This window comes from Antechinus flavipes, chromosome 3 (assembly GCF_016432865.1).
Source record: "Antechinus flavipes isolate AdamAnt ecotype Samford, QLD, Australia chromosome 3, AdamAnt_v2, whole genome shotgun sequence".
Classification (NCBI taxonomy): domain Eukaryota; kingdom Metazoa; phylum Chordata; class Mammalia; order Dasyuromorphia; family Dasyuridae; genus Antechinus; species Antechinus flavipes.
In genome coordinates this window covers 496882216-496909930 of record NC_067400.1, presented here as the reverse complement: position 1 = coordinate 496909930, position 27715 = coordinate 496882216, and the positions used below count along the sequence as shown (strand labels likewise).

General features: G+C 34.2%; 1 protein-coding gene across 2 annotated transcripts in view; it reads right to left on the bottom strand.

Annotated features, from left to right (window-relative positions):
- Window positions 1-2668: 2668 nt before the first annotated feature.
- The window catches only part of DYNC2H1 (dynein cytoplasmic 2 heavy chain 1), a 377984-nt gene continuing 352937 nt past the window's right edge, over window positions 2669-27715 (bottom strand). For both annotated transcript variants that reach the window (XM_051986889.1, XM_051986890.1), the window contains 2 exons: window positions 25306-25422; window positions 2669-2892 (listed from right to left, as the gene is read on the bottom strand). In XM_051986889.1, the coding sequence (XP_051842849.1) occupies window positions 2734-2892; window positions 25306-25422 (276 nt within the window). In that variant the 3' untranslated portion in view covers window positions 2669-2733. The remainder of the gene's footprint in view (window positions 2893-25305; window positions 25423-27715) is intronic.

The following is a 27715-nucleotide window of genomic DNA, read 5'->3' as shown; positions in this document are numbered from 1 at the left end:
GTTGTGTGGCCTCCATTCATTTACTTTGGGCTGGTTCCTGGCAGCATTTGACACAAGGCTAGAAGGGACGATTCCAGAATGTGGAGATATCTGCTTTGCATTCTTTTTCAGTCTCAGGATATTTCATTCTCTCAATTCATTTCTAAGCAACCAAAGCCAAGACCACTGTAGCATCCCTTTTATCTTCACCCCCTGCCTTTGTCTCATTCCCCTTCACAATATATCTTCCAAGCTGAATGTTCTCCCTCACTCTAGCTCATTCATTCTCTTTTATGTTTACCAGAGTCTTCCAAGGAAGTGTATGGTTGTCAGGGAGGATTAGAGAGCCAGAATCTCCTGCAAGAAGGAAAACTGGTAGCTGCATCCTGAACCTATATCTTCAAGGGCACTAAAGAAACAAAACAGTGACCATGCTCTCTGGAAGGCCTTTAGTTTTAAGTTTAATTTAGATCCACAATTATTGAGTCTATGAAAAAAAGTGACTGACTCGCCATCAAGTTGTCAAAACTTGAGTCAAAAGGGAAGGGAAAGAAAACAGGAAAAGAAGGGGAGGGGTGGGGAAAGGAAATGATGTGAAAGAGAAGAAAGGGAGGAATAAAGAGAAGAGGAGGAAAGAAGAGGAGAAAAAGAGAAAGAAGAGGGGAAAGAAAAGAGAAGAGAAAAAAGAAAAGAGAAGGAAAAGGGGCTATAATACAGTAAGCAAGTAGCAGAGAATTAAAAAGACTCAAAATCCCAGTTGAAAGGAAAAGTATTAAACCCTATATACTGAGGACCTTTCTCAGGAATAATAATACAATTCTGAATTTTCCAGAATGACACATCAGCCAATGTGGTATAGTAGGAAGGAGGAAGCAGTAATGCCCAGCTCTCCTTCTCTTTTCCTCTACAGCTATTCTATAAAAACTCAGAAAATGCTTAAGTCTTATACTCTAAGGAAAAATCATGAGTCATTGTTTCAAACCAGTTTTTCAAACCAGTGAAGACAGAGAAGTCTTCAAATGGTAGGAACTGGTTCTAACCAGAAGGGTTCTAGGTGGAACCTTCCAACCTAGAGACCAAACACAGGCCTGTGGATGTACACTAGAGCAAGAGGTACTAGACTCTCCTTAAGAGCGGGCCCCCCACAGAGGGAATGGATACTGTGTAGATAAGAGCAGCAGATATTAACTATAGCTCTGTTGTTTAAACTACAGATAGGCTAAAAATCTAGTGTAAAACCTTTTTGGGTTTTTTAATTTTTATTTTTTCTTAAATATCAGTTTATTTTCTTTCTTTCTTTTTTCTTTTTTTCACTGAGGCAACTGGGATTAAGTGATTTGCCCAAGTCACATAGCTAGGAAAGGTTGTGTCTGAGACCAAATTTGAACTCAGGTCCTCCTGACTTCAGGGCCAGCACTCTATCCATTGCGCCATCTAGCTGCCCCAACATCAGTTTCTTTATAAGCTTTTTCTTAGGATGAATTTCCCCCATCATTTATTTGCTATTTTTGTCCTGTTGATTTGTTACATTTTTAAAAAAATATTTTTAGGTGACAGAAAGGATTTAGGTTCCAACATACCTCTTGGCTAGCTTGCTGGAAGTATATCCATTATTTGATTTGATTCTAACAACTACTAATTGAAGTGTATAGACAATCTAATATTTCCATTTTATAGATAATAAAATGGAAGATCAGTTCGGTTATATATTTAAGATCACTCAGCTAATAATTAAGACAGAACTTGAACTTCTCCTTTGACTAAGATCAGAATACTTTATATAAATGCAACTATAGTATTGTTTTACCTTGAAACAGACAATTCTCTAGCTTTTGGTACATTGATGATTATGTTGATTTTAATCTTGATTTATTTAAGCATTGTTTGCTTTTCTCTTATACTGGTTTAAGAATCTCTCTGCTTGCCCCTAATTATTTTCTTCATCATTTCCTCCCATTTCTCTCCCACACTATTTCTTTGTGTTCTTGTTTCAAATATGCTTCATTTGTTAAAAATGTTTATCAACCAAGGAGAACTGAATTCTTTCATAAGGTAAAATTGGTTGAAAGGGGACATCTGGAAATAGCTCTGCAACCATACTGAACTCTCCATTGGTTCAACTGTTCTTTGTCAGCTATAGCATTCTGAGAAGACATGCTTGAAGTCTCTCTTGGTTCTGCTGATTGCTAGAGAGATTTCAGACCATATGTTACCTGATGAAATATACTAAGGCAGCTCCTCCTCTGATTCATTTACCTCTAAATTCTAATGCTAATGGTCATGAATGATCAATTCTAGCTTAATATAGAGATTTCCAGCTAAGTGTTTATTATAAAAGTATTTATATGTTGAATTTCAAAATTTTTGAAAAATAAATTAAAAATCTCATTTTTATTAAACTGTAATATAATTTTTTGAAGAATATATAGCAATGAATTTAAAATCCTTTTCTTTTTTAAAAAACTATTTTCAGTCCCATAAAAGAAAATATGAAACATTTAACAAACAGGAACATCTAATAGTAACTATACCACTGTTTTCAATCCTTTTCATTTTATCATTAACTGCATTGTTACTTTTGCACAAGGTACAGCGTGCTGTGGCTTCCTATGAAAAGCCCATTAGGATAAAAAATACTGTTAGTTATGTACTAATATTTAAAATTAACATTCCCAAACTAGACAAGTCATATTTTTAAAAGCTTAAATATTTAATGTTGATCATTGCTAAGATGGTATTTATTACAATTTCATGCTATTGATTTTTTAAAAATAAAGCTGCTCCACACTGAATCCACTGGTCTTGATTGCCCCCACATGGTACATCGATATTTGTCACCACACGATCCCTCTCTGAACTGGAATAGACCGGCAAGGAGATGCACTCATCAGAAGAATATGGCCCATATGCATCCTGTAAGAAAACATTCATTTTATTGATAAAATATATCAATTTCAGGTTTACCATTCTGAAATAAAGATAGGAACAAATAACCCTCAACGCATAGATTTTCATTTGCTATTCAGCTATAAAGAAATATGAATGAGCTACAAGGGGACTTAAGTCTCTTAATACACAGAATGAGTCAGTTTTTTTTCTTTTTGGCCAATTGATTAAAAAAGACTTGCCATCAAAATAATTTAAAAAGGAATAAATACCTCCAAATATACTCAGCTATGATATGATGATTTCTGCAATAGAAACTGACAGCACATATTCTCCCATGGAAAATAAAGCTGGGGGAATCTACTAATTAGTATATGGCAGTTGCACATCTATATTGTATATATCTCTAAATCTTGTTGTAGCATATTCAATAATAATCTTGAGATATTATGGTTCAAATTAATCACTAAATTACCAAAACACTATTATGGACATTTTATGTAAAAAATCATTTTTAGTGTAAATTATTATAAACATCTCATTTAAGAAATAATTTAACAATAAAATAAATTAGTCATTAGATAACTTTTAGCATCACCATTGGTCATCCACCATTTGCCTGCAATAAGTGATAAAGATCTAGATCGGGCCTGGGATTTCATTGATATATAGTAATATTTAAGAGGATTTTCTAAATTGCAGAAAGTAATCTTAATGGTTGGATTTTAATGCACTGTGGTCAAAATGTATTTCAGGAAAAGCAGGCCTTTTTCACTCTGCTGAAACTGAATGAAAAAGGTGGCTGGCAGCTGAATATCGATAAGGTTATGTGCTGCTCTGGGATTTAATAGGCTTTAGAAGTTTTTGAACAAAGGCTTAACAATTTCTTCTTGGGAATTAGAAATTTCACTTTTATCTTTACTTAGATTCTTTCACTCAGTCATTCAAAAACTACATATGTTATATTACTATGTTATATATCCTCCAGAAAATACAAGGAAGTGTGAACTTCATTAAGGAGGAAATAGTCACTGAGGATTTTTTGGGCAGAACAGTAACAAAGTAACTTTGATGTATAGTGGTATACTGGAAGAATAAGAGCAGTCAAAGAAATGACTTAAGAAAGGGACTGCTGTAATAATTCACAAAGGTTATACTAAGGGTTGATACCTTAACCAGTAGATTAAAAATCTCATTTTTAATCAGTAGAAATAGAGTAGGTATGGATGGGAGAAAGAACTATTTGGCATTTGGCAATTGTCTATGAAACTTGAGTTTGGACTTTGTTGTCACAGGGTTAGGTTTGTAGGGCTAAAGCCTAAAAACCTCTATTTTCAAAAACTTTTGCTTGAAGAGGATATCTCTTCTAACTTATGCCCATATCTCTAATCTCTTTCAGACAACTTGCTGGAAAAAGTCACCCACTGAGTCACTGTCTCACTCTGCAGCCTCTCACAATCTTACTTAAAACCCTATCATTCTAATTGCTTTCCAATAACATGGATCCAATAACCCTCCACTCCCAAAGTTACAAAATCTCAAATGTAAGAACCTTTCTCCCTATCTTATTTCCTAAGTTACTTGATCTCCCTGCAGCCTTTGACACAGTTAACCACATATGGAAGGCAAATTCTGGTTAAAATTCTAGGCATGAGGGCGTCCAATGAAAACATGTTGAGTTGGGAAGATAGAGTATATTGTGCAGGGAACAGTAAAGAAACCAGTATCACTGGACCAGAAAGTATTAGAGGATGGGAATAAGGTGGAAGAAAAGAGAAAAGATAAAAGGGAGACTAATTATGGAGACAAAAACAAGCTGAAATTTTATGTAGATCACAGAACAGTTAGCTGTGAGATGAATTTCCATTCATTTACATTTTTGTTATGAGAAATGCAAAATAATAATCATGCATAGCCATTATGGCTTTATTTTATATTGACAGTACAAAATTCATAGCACTAAATACAAAAAATCCTAGGTAAAAATTTCATACTTATCCACTAATCTTTTAATTATTGTCAATCAGTACTTTACTGCTTATTCTTTACACATTTGTTCTAAAGAGAAAAACCTTCATGCCTTCTTTCATATTACTTTTGGAGTTAAAAGGCTTTTACAGATCTACCCAATGGTGTTTTAATTTAATCAAACTGCAGGCTCTACCTAATCTATTTTTGTTATCATAGATAAAAGTCTTATCTATGATTGCTTTTTTGACTAATCCTAAGAAAATGTTTTAAATAGTCTTTTCCCCTGGGTCAGCTCATGGCTTTCATTCTCTTCCCTATTTAGAAACAAAAAGAAAGCTACAACTGTTTACCTTTGTCAAGATCCATTTTTAACTTAACAGTTTTCCTTCATTTAAGCTGCTCCTGCCCTGACTCCTATCTAAAACATGAGGTTTGCTGAACATTCTCCCAAACATTTCTGATATTGTCCATGTTTGCTTCCAGTTTTTTTCTTTTAAAGAATACAATCAATTTTAAATTAGACTTTCAATCCCCTAAATGTCGAATATTAGGATTTATTATTCTTAATATCACCTAATATCTGAAGAAACTGGAAACTACTTAGCTACTAATCATGGAAACTTTTATTTTCTGTACATTATCTAAGTGAACAAATTATGTTTATACAGAACTTGATGTTCTACAAGATAGTTTATATTTTTCATTTTATTTAATGTTTTCATTAATTTTGATTATGGCATAACATTCCCTACATTAATTGGCAAATCAAAGGTAGTGTGGTATATTGTTATATTAAGATAGTTGGAAAATCTAACACTTAATGAAGAACTGTTAATAAATATAGTTAGGTGGCCCAGTGGACAGGGCATGGAGCTTGAGAATCAGGAAAACGAATTCTAATCCTGCCTCAGTCATTTATTAGTTATATAACCCAATGCCTCAGTTTCCTCATCTGTAAAATGGGGATAATAATAGCATTTATCTCAGAGGGTTTTTGTGGGGAATCAAATAAAGTAAGACATAGGTAAAGTACAGCGTACTTTACGCTGTAAATTTTAAAATGTTAGCTATATTTAAGGGAATAATTAGAAAACAATCCTTAATATTGTACTTCAACTTAAAGTGGTTAAACATATCCTACATCTATATATAAATTTACAATAGTAGAAATCACACTAGACTCAGTCAAATCCTGGCTTTATAATTTAGAACCACAAGATTATAGATTTAGAACTGAAAGAAAATTTAGAGATCTGTCATTTTATAGATGAGAAACAGAGGTTAGACAGGTTAAGTGGATTATCTAAAATCATATAAGTAGTAAATAAATAATCTACATAAATATGAGGAAGCTCCTTAATCTCTGTGAGGCTCAGGTCTCTCTTATGTAAAATGGGCTCTGAATTCCATTATTCTATGATCCTATAGTATGGCATTAATGAGGTCAAAAAATTAACAAATATTTATTAAGTTCTTGTTACAAGAAAGGAATTGTGTTAAGTTCTGGGGATTCAATAGACAAAATGAAATCGTCCTTGCACAGAGGTCCTCAAACTTTTTAAATAGGGGGCCAGTTCACTGTCCCTCAGACTGTTGGAGGGCGGGACTATAGTAAAAATAAAAACTTTGTTTTGTGGGCCTTTAAATAAAGAAACTTCATAGCCCTGGGTGAGGGGGATAAACGCCCTCAGTTGCTGCATCTGGCCCGTGGGCTGTAGTTTTAAGGACCCCTGCAAGAAATCTAAAAGTGAATAAAGGGAGGAATACACATCCATGTATGCATGAACATATAGACATGGGATATACACACATGCATATATCATATATGCATCTCTGTGCACATGCATGTAACACACATGTGTACACATGCACAGCCTTTGAAAGGAAGAAAAGCAGTGAAGTGCTCCCCCTCCTCCCTAATAGAATGTCTGTCTACCTTCACCTTCATGATTCTCTGGTCCCTAGCCTGTTCTCCAGCTCCCTCTGGGACCATGAGTGGTGCCTTCTACACAATGAACATGTTCACATTTGGACCTAACCTACACATCCCAGTGATTCTGAAGCCCTAGAGGTCATCATCCAAATGCTATCACCCCATCATCTACACCAATTTCTTATTCCCATCCCCCCCCCAACTCTCCCAACCCTCCCACTGAGTCCTTTGAAATGGCTGTTTGTAAGGCAACAAACTTTGTTTCATCCTAAGTCTTTCCTCTCCCACTCCTTCCAGCTTGTACCTATTCCTGAAGCCTTGCTCTCCTGCTGCTCTCGGATGATACAAGTCTCCTGGCTAGCTTTTCTAGTGGCTGCTGCATCTTCCTTCATTCCCCTCAGCTGACTGTTTGAGGTAGAGGAGTTAGAACTCAGTAACCTTCCTTCCCTTGAGGTTTATACTAAACATATCTACCATCCAATCAAAATTCTGGCCTCTATTATCTACAGACCTCCAGCTGAGAACCTTCTCTCACAAGTTACAGGAAAAAAGCTATTTACCATGAACTCCCTCTTCTTTCCCTTCCTTATCTTATGTAACTCAAATGCTTTCTACCACTAGCTCTTCCACCCCTATTTCACACTAGATTTATTCCTTAGGAAATCTAACTCCCCCTTCTATACAAGAAATCTCATTTCATTGTTTCCTCTATTATTACAGATTCCCCTCTATTATCCTAATCTCTCCTTTATCCTTTATCTTCTCATTTATCTTTATTATCCATCTATATCCATCCATCCATCTATCTATCTATCTATCTATCTATCTATCTATCTATTTATCTATGTATCCTGGCTCATTTTCTACTACATAAGACTCAATTGTTCTGTCCATTCCCAGTATCATTATATTTTTTCCTACCATTTGTGGCTCAACTGCTTGAAAAAGCCTTTTACAATATTTGTCTCCACTTTCTCTCTTTTTAATTTCTTCATAATCATTTAATATTTTAATTTTTGATATCCATAACCTACTGAAACTACTCTCTCTAATATTACTAATGAATACAATGACCAAATCCAGTGATCTTTTCTAAATCATTATTCTCCTTGACTTCTCTGTAGCTCTTGACACTATTGATTATTCTCTTTCTTAATATTCTATTCTCTCTAATTTTTCAAGACACATCTTTCTCCTAATTCTCCTCCTACTTATTAGACCACTCTTCTGTCTTTTTTGCTCAATCCCCATTCAGATCACTTTTCAACTGTGTTTCACATGGCTCATAATTTGTCTTCTCCATTACTTCACTTGGTGATCTCATTAGCTTTCATGAATCAATTATCTTCTCTATACCTATGATTCTCAAATCTGCCAATCTTGCCCAATTTATTCTCTGCTGATTTTTAATCTTCAACTGTCTTTCAGATATTTTGAGCTGTTTATTGAGTAGACATCTTAAATTCAACATGTCTAAAACCGAACTCATTACCTTTCTCCTTAAATATTCTTCCTCTTGTTATTCTAAAAAGCATCCCTAGCTTCCCAGTCTATCAGGCTCATAACTCAGGAATCATCCTGTACTCCTCACTCTTTCTCTCTCTCATCCCCCATAACTAATCTTTTGGCACATAGCAGAACCAGAGAAAATGTTTATTGACTAACATATAAAATTTAAGTCTGTGTTTATGAAAATAAAGGTATATTTACACATGAATGCATTTATGTATATGTATATGCATGATATATATGTTTATAATATATATGTCACACATATATATGCATATTAAAAATAAATGAGTTATGAAATATGTAAGGAGGGAGAGCCCTAGAATTTGGTAAATCAGCTAATGTTCATGTAGAATGTGATGTGTGAGATGTATCTTGAAGGAAAATGAGGAATTCTATGATATGTCCATAAAGAAAAAAATAATTTATAATTGGACAGAAAATATAGGTAGGTATAAAATTATGAAAGGCATTAAAAATCAAGTGAAAAGTGGGTTCAGTGGATAGAGCACCAGCTCTGAAGTCAGAAGGACCTGGGTTCAAATCTGGCCTCAAACACGTAATACTTTTTAGCTGTGTGACTCTGGGAAAGTCATTTAAGCCCAAATGCCTTAACAACAACAACCAAAAAAAAAACAAGTAGAGGACTTTATATTTTATCATAGAGGCCTTGAACAATAGGATGAGTGACAATTAAATTTACACTTAAAATAAACTATTTTTTCTGGCTAGGTGAAGGATGGAATGGAATGGAGAGAGAGAGAGATGAGACAGAGAAAAACTGAAAGGCAGTTAGAATTTAAGGCAAGAGATATGGAGGTATGTTCTAGGGAAGTGGCTGTGTGAGCAATGAGAAGACATCAGATGAAAAAAGATGTTATGAGTGCAAAAAAAATAGGATTTGGTAAATGAAGAATATGTAGAATTAGAGAGAGTGAGGAATCAAGGATGTCATCAAGATAACAAACGTGAGAGACTAGAATAATCATGGTGCTCTCAACAGAAATAGAAAAGCTCAACTGAAAGGAAAAAAATCTGTTAAACAGGTATTTTAAAAGTCTGAATCAAGCTTATAAAAATAGGAAAGAAAAAGTAGACACTTTTTATAAGCTACCACTATAAGAAAAAATAACTCAAAGCAATAATCAGTAGTGATATGTTCTTGAGAGTTAATATATATTATAGTGAGGAAGAAGAATACTCTTAAAGCCTTGATATCTAGGAAATAATGATCATTTATCTTATCATTAAAAATGAATTCTGTACCTGAAAAGACAGAATATAGTTGATAGGGACTAGAATCCAAGATAAGTAGAAAGCTAGTAATAATGTACTTAGTGTATAGCTTGTGGGCAGCTAGATGGTATAGGAGATACAGAGCTGGGCCTGGATTCAGGAAGATCTGAGTTAAAATCTGACCTCAAAAACTTATTAGCGGTATGGCACTGATCAAGTCACTTAACCTATGTCTGCTTTGTTTCCTCACTTAAAAAAAAAGTAAATAATTGCACCTACCTCTTAGGACTGTTGAGAGGATCAAATGAGATAAAAATTATAAAATGCTTGGCAAATGCCTCGTACATAGTAGGCACTATATAAATGTTACCTGCTATTCTTGCTGTTGTTAGTATTTTTTGATGAATTCAAATCACCAGACTTAAATGACTTTACACCTTAAAGTACTAAAGTCCTCTTCATCTTAAGATATTGGAAAATGTAGAGATGTGGTTGCTGAACCAATCACTGATCACTGAAAGATTCTTGGGAACAGAAAAGGTACAGCAGGATTATAGAAGGGCAAATATTCACAAAGGAAAGAAACTGGAGTCTGCAAGCACAAAGTTAGCATGCTTGACTGGGAAAATTCTAGAACACAATATTAACAGGTAATGTGTGAACACCCAGGAAAGAGAATGATGATTATAAAGTTAGCAAGAAGGCACAACATGTTGGAAATAACGGTGACTATGGAATGAAAAGAATGTCAAGCTCTACATTTGATGATTATTACCTATGTGATCATGGGAAAAGTTCTCATTTTCCTCATTAATAAAATGAAAGGGTGGAACTAAATGATTGTGAGCTCGCTTCTAATGTAGAGGGTCGGAACTTTGGAGAAGTAGAACTTGAAAGAAGTAACTTGAAACAAGGTATTAACAGTGGAATTGATGAGATAATGGTTCTCTAGTTCACATATGTCTAGTATGACATAATAATATAACCACTCTAGTTTGATATAATGATATAATCACTCTAGATTGATATAATGATATAATCACTCTAGATTGGATTATACTCAGTATACTGTAATGATGTAATTGCAATAGGGAATTTAAGGGTTGAGAGAACTGGGGACAAAGGGAGACTTAGACTGAAACTGGTTGAAACTGGCAGACTGGCAGACTGCTAGAGGAGACTGGGTCAGACTAAGACTGGGTTAGACTATGACAGACATAGACTGTGAAGAAGACAATAAAGACTTTGGACTCTATTCTTGTCCATTCTCATGGTGTCTATTCTGCTGAAACCAAGGCTCTTCCAAAGGACCTCCAGAAAGCTAGCCCGGACATTACATTCTAGTTTTCAATCTATGATCCCAGGATCTTAAATTCTTCCAAACTAACCTCATATCTTTCTTTGACAGTATTCCTAGACTTATAAATCAAAAAATGGTTGTAAATTCATCTAGATTTTAGTAAGACAAAGTCTCTAATGCTAATCTATTATGGACAGTCCAGAAAGAGGAATGGTAATCAATAAAAGAATAAAAATTTGACTGGACTCACAAAGTAGTCATTATTTGTTTGATATCCATCTGGAGAGACTAATGGATTAAGCCAAGCTCTTTAACATTTTTTAATAGTGACTTGAAAACATAAGTGACATGCTCATTCCAATTTCAGCTAACATAAAGCTAGAGAAGACAATCAACATCTTAGATGATATAATAAACACTGAAATAGGACTTGACAGGCTAAAGTTTGGGGCTATAAATAAATGAAACATCATACACGTGGGATCAAAAAACCAATTGTATGAATACACAATTGAAGAAGCATAATGAAACAATTTATGGACAAACTATTTTACTGCATTACATGGTCTAAGATGACTGATAAGAAAATTAAGACAATATTTGGCTGTATGTAAAATGGCAAGGTATAAATGGCTAATCTTCACCCTGGTCTGACTATGTTTGGAGGATTATGTTCAGTTCCAAGCACAAATTTTGGAAAAGACAATGATAAGCTAACAAGTATCCAAAGTAAAGTGACCATGATGGCAAAAGGCCCTAAAATCCTGTGATAATGATATTTATTGGGGATCTTTGGAATGGAGAAGGAAAAACTTAGGAAAGGTGTGTTAACTATCTTTAGCACTTTGAATAATTATCATGTAAAAAGATGTTATATTTGTTCCTCTTAAAATCAAGCAAAATGTGTCAAGAGACACATATACCAATGATGCAAAGAAATATTTCCCAATCATTAAAGATACTCCAATAGGAATAGCTAGGTGACACAGTGGATAGAGCACTGGACCTGAAAGACCTGAATTCAAATCCAAGCTCAGACACTTCCCATGTAATTCTGGGCAAATCATTTACTTTATTTGCCTCAGTTTCCTCATTTGGAAAATGAGCTGGAGAAAACGGCAAACAACTACAGTATCTTTGTCAAGAAAATCCAAAGTGGACTCATGAAAAGTCAGATATAATGAAGATAACTGAACTTCAGGTATCCAAAAGTAGAGTGACCTGATAAGTTGTAGAGATGATGGTCATCTAAATTTGTAGAAAGAGTTTTTTTCATCTGGAAGATGAGAAATACGTAATAAAGTTACAAATTCAGTTTCTATTCCTATCCCATAATATGATTACCTAAACTATAACTTACTTTGCTTGTTTCTAGTCAGGTTTGAATTTTGTGTCTATTTAAGATGATAAAATATCTGTCTTGCTAACTAGACAAACCACTCATCAGTCTTTGGAAAGTATATACTTTTTCAACTACTTGATATTTCCTCTGCGGACAGTTAGGCTGAATTGTTTTGAGAGATTAGAAATTTCATTGAAAAGGCCAAAATTTTAAATCACTGAAGCAAAGTAATTTTATTATGTAAATCTAGGAATCCAAAGTGGTACAGTGGAAGGAGAACTGAATCTTTAGTCAGAGCATTGTGGTCCAAATCCTGGTTTTGTTATTCAATTAAATTCAGCAAAAATTAGTAAAGTGCTACTCTGTACAAGGCGCTGTTAAGTAAAGACATAAAGGACATAGTCCCTGTCCTCTAAGAATGCACATTTTATGAGTGAGGGGAACAGATTTCTTGTAGGAAGAAATAAGAATTTCAAATGGCAGAATCAAATGGAAGAAATCCAGTGAATGCAGAACAAATATTAGGTTATTTTGACCTGGAAAGGACTAGAAAGTGGAGAGATTTGAATCAGGGAGGCCAATTAAAAGGCTACTACAATAGCCCGGGCTAGAAATCACAGATTTTGCCTTAACTAGGACGGTGGCTATATAAAGAGAAAAAACACACTTGAGAGATGTTATAGAGGAAGAATTACTAAGACAAAAATTGTTAAGTGTATGGGAACAATGAAGAGAAGCAATGAGGGTGACTCTTAAGTTGTGAACTTTAGTGTACTTGAAGGAATGAATTGCTCTCAATATAAATAGGGAAATTTGGAGGAGGTATTATTTGGGGAAAAATAATAAGTTTTGTTTATAAAGCTGAATTTGAAACGTTTACAGGAAATCTAAGAAATACCCAATAGGCATTTTGTGATGTAGGATTTTTTAATTGTTACAGAGAGAGGAAGCCTGGCAATGGGGATTTGAAAGTCATCTCTATAGAGACATTTGAATTCAGAGAGTTGATAAGATCAGTAATAAAGAATAGAAAAAAAAGGGTCTATAGATGCTTAGATCCTTAGATAATCATACTTAGTATGTGTGAGCAGAAGCTGAAAAAGAGATAAAAAATAAATAGGACACAAATCAAGGAATTAAAAAAATGGAAGCCAAGGTAGGGCAGATTACCTGAGAAAAAGGGGAATGGTCAATAATGTTGAAAGTTACAATAAAGATCAGAAAAGAGGAGATTTGAGAAGAAACCATTGGATTTAGCAGTTAACAGAATAAGGTGAGCTTGAAAAGGATAGTTTTAGCTGAGTAGGGTTGGATCACAGATTACAATTTTTTTTTTTAAATAATAACTTTTTATTGACAGAACCTATGCAGGAGTAACTTTTTACAACATTATTCCTTGCACTCTCTTCTATTCTGATTTTCCCCTCCCTCCCTCCACACTCTCTCCTAGATGGCAAGCAGTTCTATATATGTTAAATATGTTGCAGTATATGCTAGATACAATATATGTGTGTGTGTGTGTGTGTGTGTGTGTATGCAGAACCTTGTTGCACAGGGAGAATTGGATTCAGAAGATAAAAATAACCCGGGAAGAAAAAACAAAAATGCAAATAGTTACATTTATTTCCCAGTATTCTTTCTTTGGGTATAACTGCTTCTGTCCATCATAGATCAATTGAAATTGAGTTAGATCTCTTTGTCAAAGAAATCCATTTCCACCAGAATACATCTTCATACAGTATTATTGTTGAGGTATATAATGATCTCCTGGTTCTGCTCATTTCACTTAGCATCAGTTCATGTAAGTCTCTCCAAGCCTCTCTGTATTCATCCTGCTGGTGATTTCTTACAGAACAATAATATTCCATAATGTTCATATACCACAATTTACTCAACCATTCTCCAATTGATGGGAATCCAATCAATTTCCAGTTTTTAGCCACTACAAACAGGGCTGCCACAAACATTTTGGCACATACAGGTCCCTTTCCCTTCTTTAGTATCTCTTTGGGATATAAGCCCAGTAGTAGCACTGCTGGATCAAAGGGTATGCACAGTTTGATAACTTTTTGAGCATAATTCCAGATTGCTCTCCAGAATGGTTGGATTCGTTCACAACTCCACCAACAATGCATCAGTGTCCCAGTTTTCCCGCATCCCCTCCAACATTCATCATTATTTTTTCCTGTCATCTTAGCCAATCTGACAAGTGTGTAGTGGTATCTCAGAGTTGTCTTAATTTGCATTTCTCTGATCAATAGTGATTTGGAACACTTTCATATGAGTGGTAATAGTTTCAATTTCATCATCTGAAAATTGTCTGTTCACATCCTTTGACCCATTTATCAATTGGAGAATGGCTTGATTTCTTATAAATTAGAGTCAGTTCTCTATATATTTTGGCAATGAGGCCTTTATCAGAACCTTTAACTGTGAAGATGTTTTCCCAGTTTGTTGCTTCCCTTCTAATCTTGTTTGCATTAGTTTTGTTTGCACAAAGGCTTTTTAATTTGATATAATCAAAATTTTCTATTTTGTGATCAGTAATGGTTTCTAGTTCATTTTTGGTCACAAATTTCTTTCTCCTCCACAAGTCTGAGAGATAAACTATCCTATGTTCCTCTAATTTATTTATAATCTCGTTCTTTATGTCTAGGTCATGGACCCATTTTGATCTTATCTTGGTATATGGTGTTAAGTGTGGGTCCTTGCCTAATTTCACAGATTACAATTGTAAAGAAAATGATTTCAGTTTTGGACATAATAAATCAGAACTATCTATGGGACACACAGGTAGAAATGCTTAACGAACAACAGACAAAGCCACATTGGACTTCAGGATCTAGGACTGGATCAGTAAATCAGTGATGTAGAGATGATAAGTAAAGAGGTCACTGTTAAAGGACAGGTCAATTTTCTGAGAGCCTCCACAGCTGTGAATCATAACATCTGAAGGAATTGTAGAGCAGCCTTTACTGACACAGGTGTTGTGGACTGGGAATGAGAAAAATTGGAGGCAGAGGAAAGAGAAGAGAGGTCAGACAACAAATGGCCTCTTAGACAGGTCAGAGAACAGCAACTGCATCTCAGTCTCGTTGTATCATCCTCTCCCAAGAGGAGATCCATTCGGCAGGTCTGGGTTGGATCTCCAGCAACCACTGTCAGGTGGCTCCTGTGTATTCTAATAGGTCACTTAGTAAGAAGAGAGATCAGAGAGAACAAATGAGATTTAAAAGAATACTGAGATCAGTTAAGTAAGAGGGGAATAAAGAAAGAATAGGGTAAAAAAAAAAAACATCCAGAGAGAACAGAATATCCAGAAGGAAAAAGGGTATCAAATATTGCAGAGTTAAGAAGGATGAGAACTAAGAAGAGGACATTAGATTTGGCAATTAAAAGAACATTTAGTATACTAAAAATTAAATTGCATCAACCAGAAAATTAATTGAAACTATAATTGAGTTCAGTCAAGGCCACAACACACAAGATTAACATATGAGAATAATTATTAGCAATAAAGATGAAAAAAACACCATAAAAGACATTTAATTTGCAATAACAAAAAACCCATCAATTAATCTACAAATAACCTATATAAGGAAAATTATAAAACAATAACACAAAATAAAGATGTAGGAGGGACAATTAATGAATGGATCAGACTAATAAAAATGATAGGTAGCATTTATATAGTGCTTCAAGATTTATAAAGCATTTTACTTGTGTTATTTGATGATCACAATTTCAAAATAGCAGAAATAATAATACTCTAGATATTGTTATATATTTAATGAATACAATAATGAAACCAAATACTAAATCTGAATACTAAAGAGTTTCTTCTTTTCTGGTGGTAGAAATGGGGTAACTGGATCTGTGATACAATTATGGAGGAAATTTCTATCAAAGTATATCAGTCATTATTCTCCATGTCCCTTAATTCTCAAGACAATCTTCTCCTTATTTCTGTGTCATGTATGGTCCCAATCTCAAAACAGATCAGCACAGAAACTTAAACTTTTGTTCTGTTTTTCCAAAAAAGGTCCTTTAACCCCTTTATTTGGCATCCTAGTAGCTCTGTGCTGTCAAGGGGTTCATCCCTTTGATGTGGACTTTAGCTCCAATGCAGCTTAGAATCCAAAGGATCCTCCATCAACCTCAATCTTTCAAGTAGCACAGAATATAGGCATGTGTTTACTATGCCTAGCAACAATTTATAATGTTAGACAGTTACCTGGGGTACTGACTTGCCCAAGATCATCTACTGGGTATATATTGAAATGGGACTTGAAACAAGGTTTTTTTTTTTTTTTTTTTTTTAAACTCTGAGGCCATCTTTTTATTCCCTACATCATGCTGCCTCTCATAGGAACAATTCTTCCTGGATAAACCAGATAAAATTGTAACAAAATTTACATGAAAAAAACTCAGCAGGAATATTGAAGGGTATGCCAAAAAACAAAGTTAACTGATAGAGGTAGAATTATACTTTTTCCAGACTTTAAAATGCATTTGACTGGTTATCAAAAAAGTATATGATTCAAGGCCAAAAAGAGATACATCTTCTAGTAGCTCATAGGATCATAGATTTAGAGCTGGAAGGGACTTTAAAGGTCAGTGAACCCAACCTCCTCTTGTTGTAGTTGAGGAAACTAAAGCACCAAGAAGTAACTTGCCCAGGGTCACATAGCTCACTTAAGATTTGAAACAGGATGCCAGACTTCCTAATTCCAAGTTCACTACTCTATCCTTTATACTGAAAACTATCAAACTAAAATCATACAAGCCTGATATTTGATGAACCTAAAGAAAACAAAAACAAGGGAGAAGAATTCATTATTTAACAAATGGATTTGAGAAAATTAGTTACCAATTTGGTAAAAAATGAATTGAATATCCAGAACTCATAATACATTGTAGTGTATTACAGCTGGATGAAGGTCAATTAATCAATCTATCAATAAGTATGCATTAATACCTGTTATGAGGTAGGTACTAGAGATAAAAAGGCAAAAATTAAATAGCCCTTGCTCACAAGAGTTTATATTCTATATGGATGGACAATATATACCTTTGTAAGACCATACAAAAACATGGAAAAAAGCAAATACAAAATAATATTTTGGTATATATAAGGTGTCAACTGAATAGAGTTTTGAATTAAACAATGGATTCTAAAAAATAAAGGTGAGGAATGTAGACATTTAGGCATGGGATACAGGCAAGATAAAGATGGGAAACAGATGTGTGAATATTGTGAAGACCACCAGTTTGGCTGGACTTCAGAATGTGGGAAGGAGAGCATATAAGTATGGGAGTCAAGATAGCAGGGTAAGGCAGGAAGCCAACTGAATTCTTCCAAATTATCCTCCAAACAACTTTAAAATAATTCTTCAAAACAAATTTTGGAGTGGTAGAGTCAAGGAAAGGAGAGGGTGAAAAAATTTTCTAGCCTGAGACAACTGAATTGGTAAGTTTTGTCTCACAGAGGTGACAGGGGAATAGAGTCCAGTTCAGGTGGTCTGGACAATCCAACAGCAACAACCTAACAACAAGATTGCTCACCCTGGTATAAGCCAAAAGTGAGGCCCCTAAAGTACAAAGCACCAGCAAGGTGCTGCCCCAACAGACCACTGCAGGCTTTGGAGGCAACTGAATCAACAGCAGTAGCTCCTGGAGGCTAGAAAACTAACTGTTTAGGAGGAGATTATAGAGGAAATTTTGTTGGTCCTAGATGCAAGAATCTGTTCTATTGCCCAAATGGGGTTCCAGGGCACAGTTCCAGGATGAGAAGGAGTACTAACACACTAGAATATGCAGATGCAGGGGAATGGAGATCTTGGTCACAGGTCCTAGGCAGAAAAGAATGCTTGTAGTTGCTCACAAACCAGAGTACAGGCCAGGAGAGCAGTGATCATATCTCTCATTAGATATCATCACTTCAGAAGAACCAAAAATCTACAGGTCCCCCAGAATTAGCTCTGAAAATAGCAATACAAAAAGCCTGAAGCTTGGAATAGTGCCTCTTCAATTCAAGGAGCAAAGCCCAACTTTAACATAAAATTAAGTCAAGAAATTTAGAATTTAACATAAAATTAAGTCAAGGCTGGAAAATGAGCAAAAAACAAAGAATGTGATCACAGAAAATTGCCATGGAGATAGGAAAAATCAAAATACAAACTCAAAAGAAGTCAATAATGTCTGAATGGCTATATAATGGCTCAAAGAAAACGGCAAATTAGTCACAGGTCCAAAAAAGAACTCTTGGTAGAGCTGAAAAAGGATTTTTAATCAGAAAAGTAGAAGAAAAATTGGGGAAAGAAATGAGAGCAATGCAAGAAAAATATAAAACTAATCAACAACTGGGTAAAGGAAATAAAAACACGTACAAAAATTCACTGTAGAAAATCACCCCTTAAAAAGTAGAATTTAGCAAATGAAAAAGGAGGTACAAAAACTCACTGAAAAAAATATTCCTTAAAAGTCAGGTAGAAACTAATTACTACACAAGACATCAAGGAAAAAAATCAAAAGAATGAAAAAAATAGAAGAAAATGCGAAATAACTCATTGGAAAAACGACTTACCTGGAATATCTTCTTGGGAAAGATAATTTAAGAAATATTGGACTTCTTGACAGATGATCAAAAATAGAGCCTGGATGTTATCTTTCAAAAAATTATTAAGGAAAATGGCCCTTCTAAATCTTAGAACCAGAGGATAAAATAGAAATTCTTAAAAATCCCTTGTTTACCTCCTGAAAAAGATCCCCAAATGAAAATTCCCAGGAATAGCCAAATTTAAGACTCCTAGGTCAAGGAGGAAACACTATGAGCAGCCAGAAAGAAAGAGTTAATAAAGTGGTGCCAAAGTCAGGATTACACAGGATTTAGCAGTTTCTACAATATAAGATAAAGTAAAAAGGCAAAAATTAAATAACCCTTGCTCTCAAAGACTTTATAGTCTATATAGATGCATAAAATGAAATAAGATATTTTGGAAGACAAAAGAGTTAGGATTGCAACCAAGAATCATCAACTCAATAAAATTGAGTATAATTCTTTTGGGGCAAGGGGGAAGAATGGATATTTAATGAAAGAGAGTCCTTTCAGCATTCCTATAGATCAGAGCTCTATAGAAATTCTGATTTTTCAGATACAAGACTCAAAGTAAACTAGAAAGATTCAATAAAGTTGACATTCCTACATTGGAAGATGATAGTTGTAACTTTTTAGAAAACTTCATTTATTTATTTCAAATTTGCATAGAAAATTGGAAAAGAAAAATAATATCATTGCCATATATACAGCAGAACATTACAGAGGATTCAGAATATAAAGAAATAAATTTCTATTTTTAAGAAAGCCTATATAATAAATGCTATACATTGTGTTCATAGTTATCTTTGCTTCTTTGTAGGTTTTTGCTGGTCTCTCTGCTGTGCACTCTTTACATTATTCTTTTTTTTCCTCCTTCCTTTCCCCTTTCCCCAAGAAGGATATAATCAGGTGTGGAGATATATGTGTGTGTGTGAGTATACATACACATTTTACATATATATATATATTATTACATATAATATATACCTATATATTTATTTGTATATATACAACACATATATGCATATATTTACATAGATGTCTATAATCATAAGACACATATAAACATGTACATTCATATGCATCTATGTAAAACTATACTATTTTGGTTTGTCCTTTCTCTGAAATTGGATTTTCTTTGATACATCCAATCTGGTCATATTTTTCTAATTGCATTAGAGCAATATTCCAACCTTATGCTGTCTAATTATTTTAAATAGGCTAAAATAATACTGATCAATATGGATGATATACAGTGTAGTTTCTTAATTTTTCTCTTTAGGTTAAATTTATTTTAGCTTTAACTTTGTCTGAGATCAGGCTTATTATCCTTGTATGAGTAAATCAATCATACTGAGACGTAAGTATATTTCTCCAGAGTTCCTGCCCTTTACAACAGAATTGGTAGAAGTAGAAAGATTAAAGTTGTTTTAAAAGAATTATTAAAACAAAGAGAAAAACTGAATAACAGATTTCAATTCTGGAAGGAAGATGACTAGGCAAGTCATTAGATTTTAGAGATTTACTTGACTACATTAAAATTAACATATCTGTATAAAATAATAGAAAAAGAAAAAGAATGGATTAGGGGAAATACTGAAAGCAGATATGATGGATAAAGAATTGATAGAACAGTTTGGTAAATAGAAAGCTGGGCTTGGAGCCAGAAAGTCCTGGGTTCTAATCCCACTTCAGACACATACTGCCTGTGGAATTCTATGAAAGTAACAACTTCCTTGTTTTCCAGGAAATTTTCTTAATACCCTTAAGTTATAGTAGTGAAGACTCTATTGAAAAAAGGGAACCATCAGTACCAAGGAGAAAACTAAAAAATCTTCAAAGAAGGCCCTGGATTCTAGACTAAAAATTTAGTTAAGAGTAAACATAATTTAGTGATTATTTGAAAAAATGCTCAAGCTTATTTAAAGATATGTAAATTAAAACAATTTTGGGGCACAACTGGCACAAGTAACTAAATCGGAAAAAAAAATTCAACAGTAATAAAACACAATGCTTGCAGGGTTATGTAGAAATAGTTATGTCCCTTTCTGGACATAATTTTAATTATGATGTAATTTTTAAAAGGCAGAATCTTCTTAAGACTGTTCATTACAAAATCTGTCATGATCTTCTAAGCCAATAATTTCACTTTTAGAAAAACATATTTTTATGGTCTTGTCTAGAAGGGGAAAATAAGCCTTTCTTTACCATATTTTTATAGCATTATTATTTGTTAACTGAAAACAAAACAAAATTTTAAAAAACTGGAAACAGTTTAAATGTCCAACAGTATGGGCCCATTCAAATAAGTTGTAATACATTTAATGTAACTGAATTTCTTTCTAACAGCTAAGCTAGATACATTTGAAGAATTCAAAGAAATATGAGAGGGCAAAACCTTATGAAATAACGCAAGCTTTTAAAAAAGGCAGAAAAACATAATGTTAGCAATGATCATAGAAAAGGAAAAAACGAAGTAGAAAAAGAAATCTGACAGAAATTTGGAGCAACAGAAAAGTTAAAACATAATGTATTTATTTATTTAAACATGTAAATTGAAAACCAATTTTAATTGGCTATTGTAATACAGATGTTATGCATTGTTTTTAAAGGGAAATTGTCCTTTTAAAGTATCTTTTAAAATGTAAAAAATTTTCAGGGAGTAGCAAGTAAGTAATCAATAAGTAAAACAGCAAGATGGCACAGTGGATGGAACACAGACCTCGAATTGGGAAGACTCCTCTGTGAGTTCAAATCTGCCTTCAGACACTTACTAACTATATGATCCTGGGCTAGTCACTTAACCCTATTTGCCTCAGTTTCTCAAGCTGTAAAATGAGCTGGAGAAGGAAATGGCGAACCACTCTAATATCTCTGGCAAGAAAACCCAAATGGAGTCATGAAGAATCAGGCTTGAGTGAAAAGCAATTTAACAACAGCCAACAAGTTAATGTGAATAGATTTGTCAGATTTTTTCTTTCCAAAATGAATAGATGGACAATCTGAAAGTACTGAGAAGCAGTATGAAATTGATGAGGTTCAGCACAGGGCAAAAAGTTGTGGGAATCCCCTCTGGTCAGCCGGCTGGTCTTTCATAAAAGAATTTACAAACTGGAAAAGTTAGGCTGGCAAAAAGAAGTGTATTGGCACTGGGGAATCAGCTTTTGCTAGGAGGCTGACTTCCTTAATCACAAGGTCCTGACAGAGAAGTAAAGATCTAGCAGAGGAATCTTGGCAGAAAGATAAAGTTCCTAGCAGAGAAATCCCGACAGAGAGGTAAAGAGGGATGTGGTCCTGTTAGAGAAATAAGTGAGAAAGATAAAGAGGGGCTGGGTTGAAATCTTTGAATTGAGTAGAAAATTTCCATATGAATGAGTATCCCTGGACTAATCTCTGACTCAATAGAGAGAGGTCAATAGAAATCTGGATCTCCTGCTCCAGCTAAGTAGGAGTGGTCCTGGACTCAACCACCAAGAGAAACATAATGAAAGCATGTTACCTTGATTCCCTAGGGCAGATCTCTCAGGCGAGAGCTTCTCCAAGAGTTCAAGGAGTTTCTCAAGCATTCTCCATTCCCCCCTCCCCCTCAAAGTCAGAGAGAGAAACAGTTTGAGTGTCCCCCACATCAAAATCACTGGGTTAAGAGGAAAATCACAGCAAGTTAAAAAATAATAATAATAATTCAGAGACAAAATAGTGAGACTTTAATATAAAATTCTGCTTAGGGACAGCCCTGATAAAAATCCTTCTTACTTTTAGAAAGAGAAATTAAGTTCCTTCTAGCTTTTTATGCTCCAGGTCAAACAATTTTAAATCTCTTTATATTCACAGAATTTTTTTTTTACCCTTAAAAATTATTTTAGCTTTCTGAACTATCTTCCATTTATTGAAGTTTAAAATTTTGTGACAACATTGGACAAAGTAGTGAAAGGATTATTTCCCAGAACTTTGATGTTATATTTATTTAAGATAATCCCAATAAAACAAAAGTTTGATTCATAACCATACTACTGTATATGTGGCATTACACATGTACTAAATATGGTTAATTAGTATTCACTTATAGGAAATGGTTTGTTAGTTCCATGTATTTTTTTTAATCTAGTGTGTAATTCTTAGTCTCAGATTTTTGTGGGATTTTGTCCCACAATTTTGTCCCAAATGTCCCAAAATATACCAACCTACATTTACCTTCATTAAAATGTTTAATCTTCACAGATATAGCATTCACTTAATTAAGGTATTTATAAATTTTATATTTGTTTCCCAAGTTGTCATTCAAGTCTGAAATCATATGCAAAACTGATGAAAAAAATCTTGATTCTTTATATAGGTCATTAATAATGATACTGAACATAACAAGGTTCAGAACAAATTCCTGAAGGACATGTCATTATGTAACAAGGCTCTTTTATTGATAATTAACCTTTGTACATGGTTTGCAAGCCATTACAGTCACAAAGGTTGTAATATGGCTAAAATGTCATATGAAATGTAATAAAAGGACAGAATAAAACCAAGATGATACTTTGAGCTGTGACTCCCCTTTGCAATGTGGTCTTCTATGTTATAAAAATGGAAATAAATTTGCTTTGGCACAAAGTCATGGTGCTAAAATTTTAGCATTTTATGCTCTTTAAGGTGATTAGAAATGCATCTCTTTTACTAATTTCTCAAGTGATACTCACAAGTTGATATTACCTTTTTTTTTTTTTTTTTAATACTGAGTGAATGGGCTGAAGCTTGAGTTGATGCACTGAGGTCCCAAGCACATGAGGCTAAATAGTAATTGGACCATACTCTATTAATATATAAGCTTGGAGAAAGAATGGCCCCCGCCCACTCTTTGTGCAAGTCCTGATGTGTTGTATAGGAAATGACGATTTTGGTGGGTGGAGGCAGGGGAGTGGAAAAGGAAGGGGAAGGAGAGACTGCTCGCAGTGCCATTGGCCCCCTCTGTTAGCTGGCTTCCTGTCGCAGCTGCCCATATTGCTATTGTAATCCTTATTCATCTCTTCACTTCAATAAAGACTGAAGATTTTTCCCTTAACCTGAATTCCTGACTCCGGCTGATTTTAAATATGCGGTCATTACAACTGAGTATTCCAGATGTATTTTTTAAATTAAAAGTTCCCAAAGATGATCAGTTTGGTTTCAATTACAATTGCAGAAATGGGTTTTTTGTGTACTAAACAATGTTAAAATAATCAACATATTAAATATTTTTATGCTGAAATAGTACTGTAGACTTGAGATTAGGAAATAAAAGATACCATTCTCCTCCTTTGAATTTTTAAGCGACAAAAATAATTATAATTAGAAAATTCTATGAAAGTTTTCACTATTGATAGGGAGACTCCTATATCTAGTGTTAGATATATGAAAAGGTAGCATAGGTATGTCAGCTAGTGAGCTTGTCTTGGAGTCATAGGCTATCTCTGACAACTGTATAATCATAGGCTAGTCACTCAACATCTTTATGCTCCAGTAAATTCTCTTAAGACTATAAGCTAGGGGTCCTCAAACTTTTTAAATAGGGGGCCAGTTCACTGTCCCTCAGACTGTTAGAGGGGACTATAGTGAAAACAAAAACTTTGTTTTGTGGGCCCTTAAATAAAGAAACTTCATAGCCCTGGGTGAGGGGGATAAACGTCCTCAGCTGCCGCACCGGGCCTGGCCGTAGTTTGAGGACTCCTGCATAAACTATAAATGAATTTCTGGTTTGTACTCAGTGAGGAAATTTTCTTATTTGGAGTTTCTAATACCTATGAAAGCATAGATTTGGGACAATAATTGGGCAGAACATTAAACACTGAGATCTGTTTGTAATATGATCTAATGACATATGAAACTTTTAGTTACTTTGCGCATCCTTTTAAATTAATTTTCCATGATAAACTAGATATGATGACATTGATTTCTATAACCTGTTTTATTTTTAAAAAGACTCACCAGACATTCCTCATATTCTATTTCTTACAATTCTGCTCATTATTATGTTTTCAAAGGAAGGGGAAACATAACTAATATTTTCATAGCATTTAATTCTAGAGAAAAAAAATGGAAGACCATATAATAAAATCACCTTTATTTACAGAAGAAGGAATTCAGGCCTAAAGAACTTAAATATTTTGCCCATAGTCACAGAGATATTATATTACAAAGTCATCCTATGAATGCAGATCTCTTTTGATTCCAAATCTAGAGTTATTTTCTATTCTATCTCTGTTAATCATTTTCATGCTAAAGCTTTAGAAAATGACATTAAATTTATGTCTTTCCACAATAAATAAATTTTTTTCTAAAAACTAATTTAAAAACAAAACTTTACATTTAAAAACAAACTGGTCAAATGTAGAAAACTGAATATATTACCACCGAAAAACAAAAGAGCAAGGGAAGGAGGGGGAAGGGAAGGAGAAAAGAAAGAAGAAAAAAAGAAAGAAAGAGGAAGGAAGAAACAGCAACAGAAACAATAACAGCAGCAGCAACAATAACAACCACCAATTCATCATAAGATGTAACAGAGATAACTCTTAAAAAGCTTGTACCTGTGGAATCCAGGACATATAACAAGGGAGAACCGCAGATACACTGGGAGAGTCATGCTGGTTTTCAGAGAGTCGATTTCCATCAAAACTACATCCTTCCAATAGTAAGCCACTGATCTGTATTAAAAAGATATAAAATATTCACTTTAAGTCATGCTATAAGTAATTATAATACATCTTAATAAGGTCAAATCATAAGCAAGGATCCAAAGAGTGGCAAACCAAAAATTCTTATACATGAGAAAAGTGCTACTTTATGAAAAGGCATCAGTTTTCATGGTAAATTTTCTTTGAACTCAATGTTCATTTTTAGTATATGCTTCAGCATTTACTGTAAATATTAATCAAGAATGATTTAACTATAGGTGGCACAGATTGATAAGAACATACTGATCTTCACAAAATACACAGTCAATAAGAGAAAAGCAAATCAAAACTTTGGGATGTGCATTTTTCTCTTCAGACATTTGCCATCATTCTCAAGCAAAATAAAATGCAATTGAGTTAAGTGTTGTATTATTTGAATTTACTCAAATTTGTACTATATATTTCTATTTGTCTAAGAACCATTTACCATATTTTACATCATTATAATTTCAAACAGTGCAGATTTTACTATAGGTGATCACTCCATGGAACTCCTTAGTTGTACTAATTGGGGTGTAGCTGCAGAAGCAACAGCAAAATAAGAGACAGACCCATAGTTCTAATGAGGAAGTTATAGACATGGTTATAACAACTAGAAACTTCTTAATCCCAAAGTCCTTAGTATCTTTGAAAGGGTCTATCAGTGGAAATGGCATTAAAATCAAAACAACACCAGCATCTACTTGGTTTCTGCAGTCTTGGGACCTTGGGAACTTTCTATATGATTTACAATTAAAACCTCCCATACATGTTGTCCTCAGTAAAATATGATCTCCTCCAAAACAGGGATGTTTCTCTTTTCCATTTGTATCCCTAGGGCTTTGCACATAAAAATAATTAATGCTTTTTCTTTACTTCATTCAAATTCATCTTAGCCATTCTTGATCCTTCAGCTGCGTGTACTCATTTTCCCAAAAATTTAGCTTGTAAGTACAGTATTTGAATGTACTTATTTATATACATATTGCCTCCTTGATAGTTGAAAAATATTAATCGTATACTATGTAATAATAGACACTGTGCCAAGAACTAGAGATAGAACTTAAAACCCCTTGAGGGCAGAAAAATAATTTTTATCTTTGTTTCCATAGCATCATAAAACAGTAACGGGAACAGATTAGATACTCAGTACATCTTGCTGATTAATTGATTAATAGATTATGTATTTGCTGATAGTATGAATGGCATTTTTTAAAATTAAAAGTCTATTTTAGTGGGTATCCTATAGAGTAGGCACACTTTTATTTGTAATGCCGAAGAAACTGAGGCAGGATCTCTCCTGCCTCTAATCTCTCATTAGAGAGTTTTTAATATTTTATTAATGGGAAAGTAAAATTGACTGGACAGGCCTCTCATCTCAAATTATCCAGTCAGACAGAGATAAAGATATACTGGGACCAAGGAATCCATATTGGTTCCAGGGCTGGAGGAGACTGTCATCCCAAAGAATCCAGCGTCCAGCATCCAGCCTCCAGCCTCCAGCTATGAATGGAGGAACCCCAACTTCTTAAATACCTTTTCTCTAAACAAAGGAAGGGGTGAGAAGCACGGGAAAACTGTCAGGCTGGAAGAGGCCATAAACCCTAGAAAACTCAGAGATAGGATGTCTGAATACAAAGAAGTAAAGATATCAATGAGATATCTTGGAATATTTTAGAGGGATATTGTAAATCCTTGAGAACAGAAAAGTGTCAGGAGGCCTACTTTCTTTTTTATCTTGCTAATTTATAACCTTTAAACAAATAGTCCTCAGTCTTACTAGTTAGAGGGGGATTTACAACTAAAGAGACAGAACAGTTAAGGAAACTGAGACAAGGGAACTCGTACAAGGAAACTGAGTCAGGACAGTTAAAGAGAACTGTGGCATAACATATTAAAGTGCAAAGGCACAGTTTTTATTTCCTATCCTGAAATGCAAGTCCCTCTCCTGATTCATTGATTGAGTACTGCGAAGGTTACTGGCTACCATTACATCCTTTCCTCATCTGAGTGTAAGTCCTTAATTACATCTTCCCTTCTGCTTGTGAGTGTCCACTTCTAAATATATTTTATAATTTCTTATTCTAACTTTGCTTAATTAACAGTATATTTTACTGATTTTTTAAAAAGTAGTTAACTCAGTGTTCTGCATCTGTTCATTTATTCGCTCAAGTCTGTGATCCCATGAACCATACTGTCTATGAGTTTTATACTGGCAAAGATGCTGAAGTGGTTTACCATTTCCTTCTCTATTATTTTAAAGCAAACACACATTCAATGACTC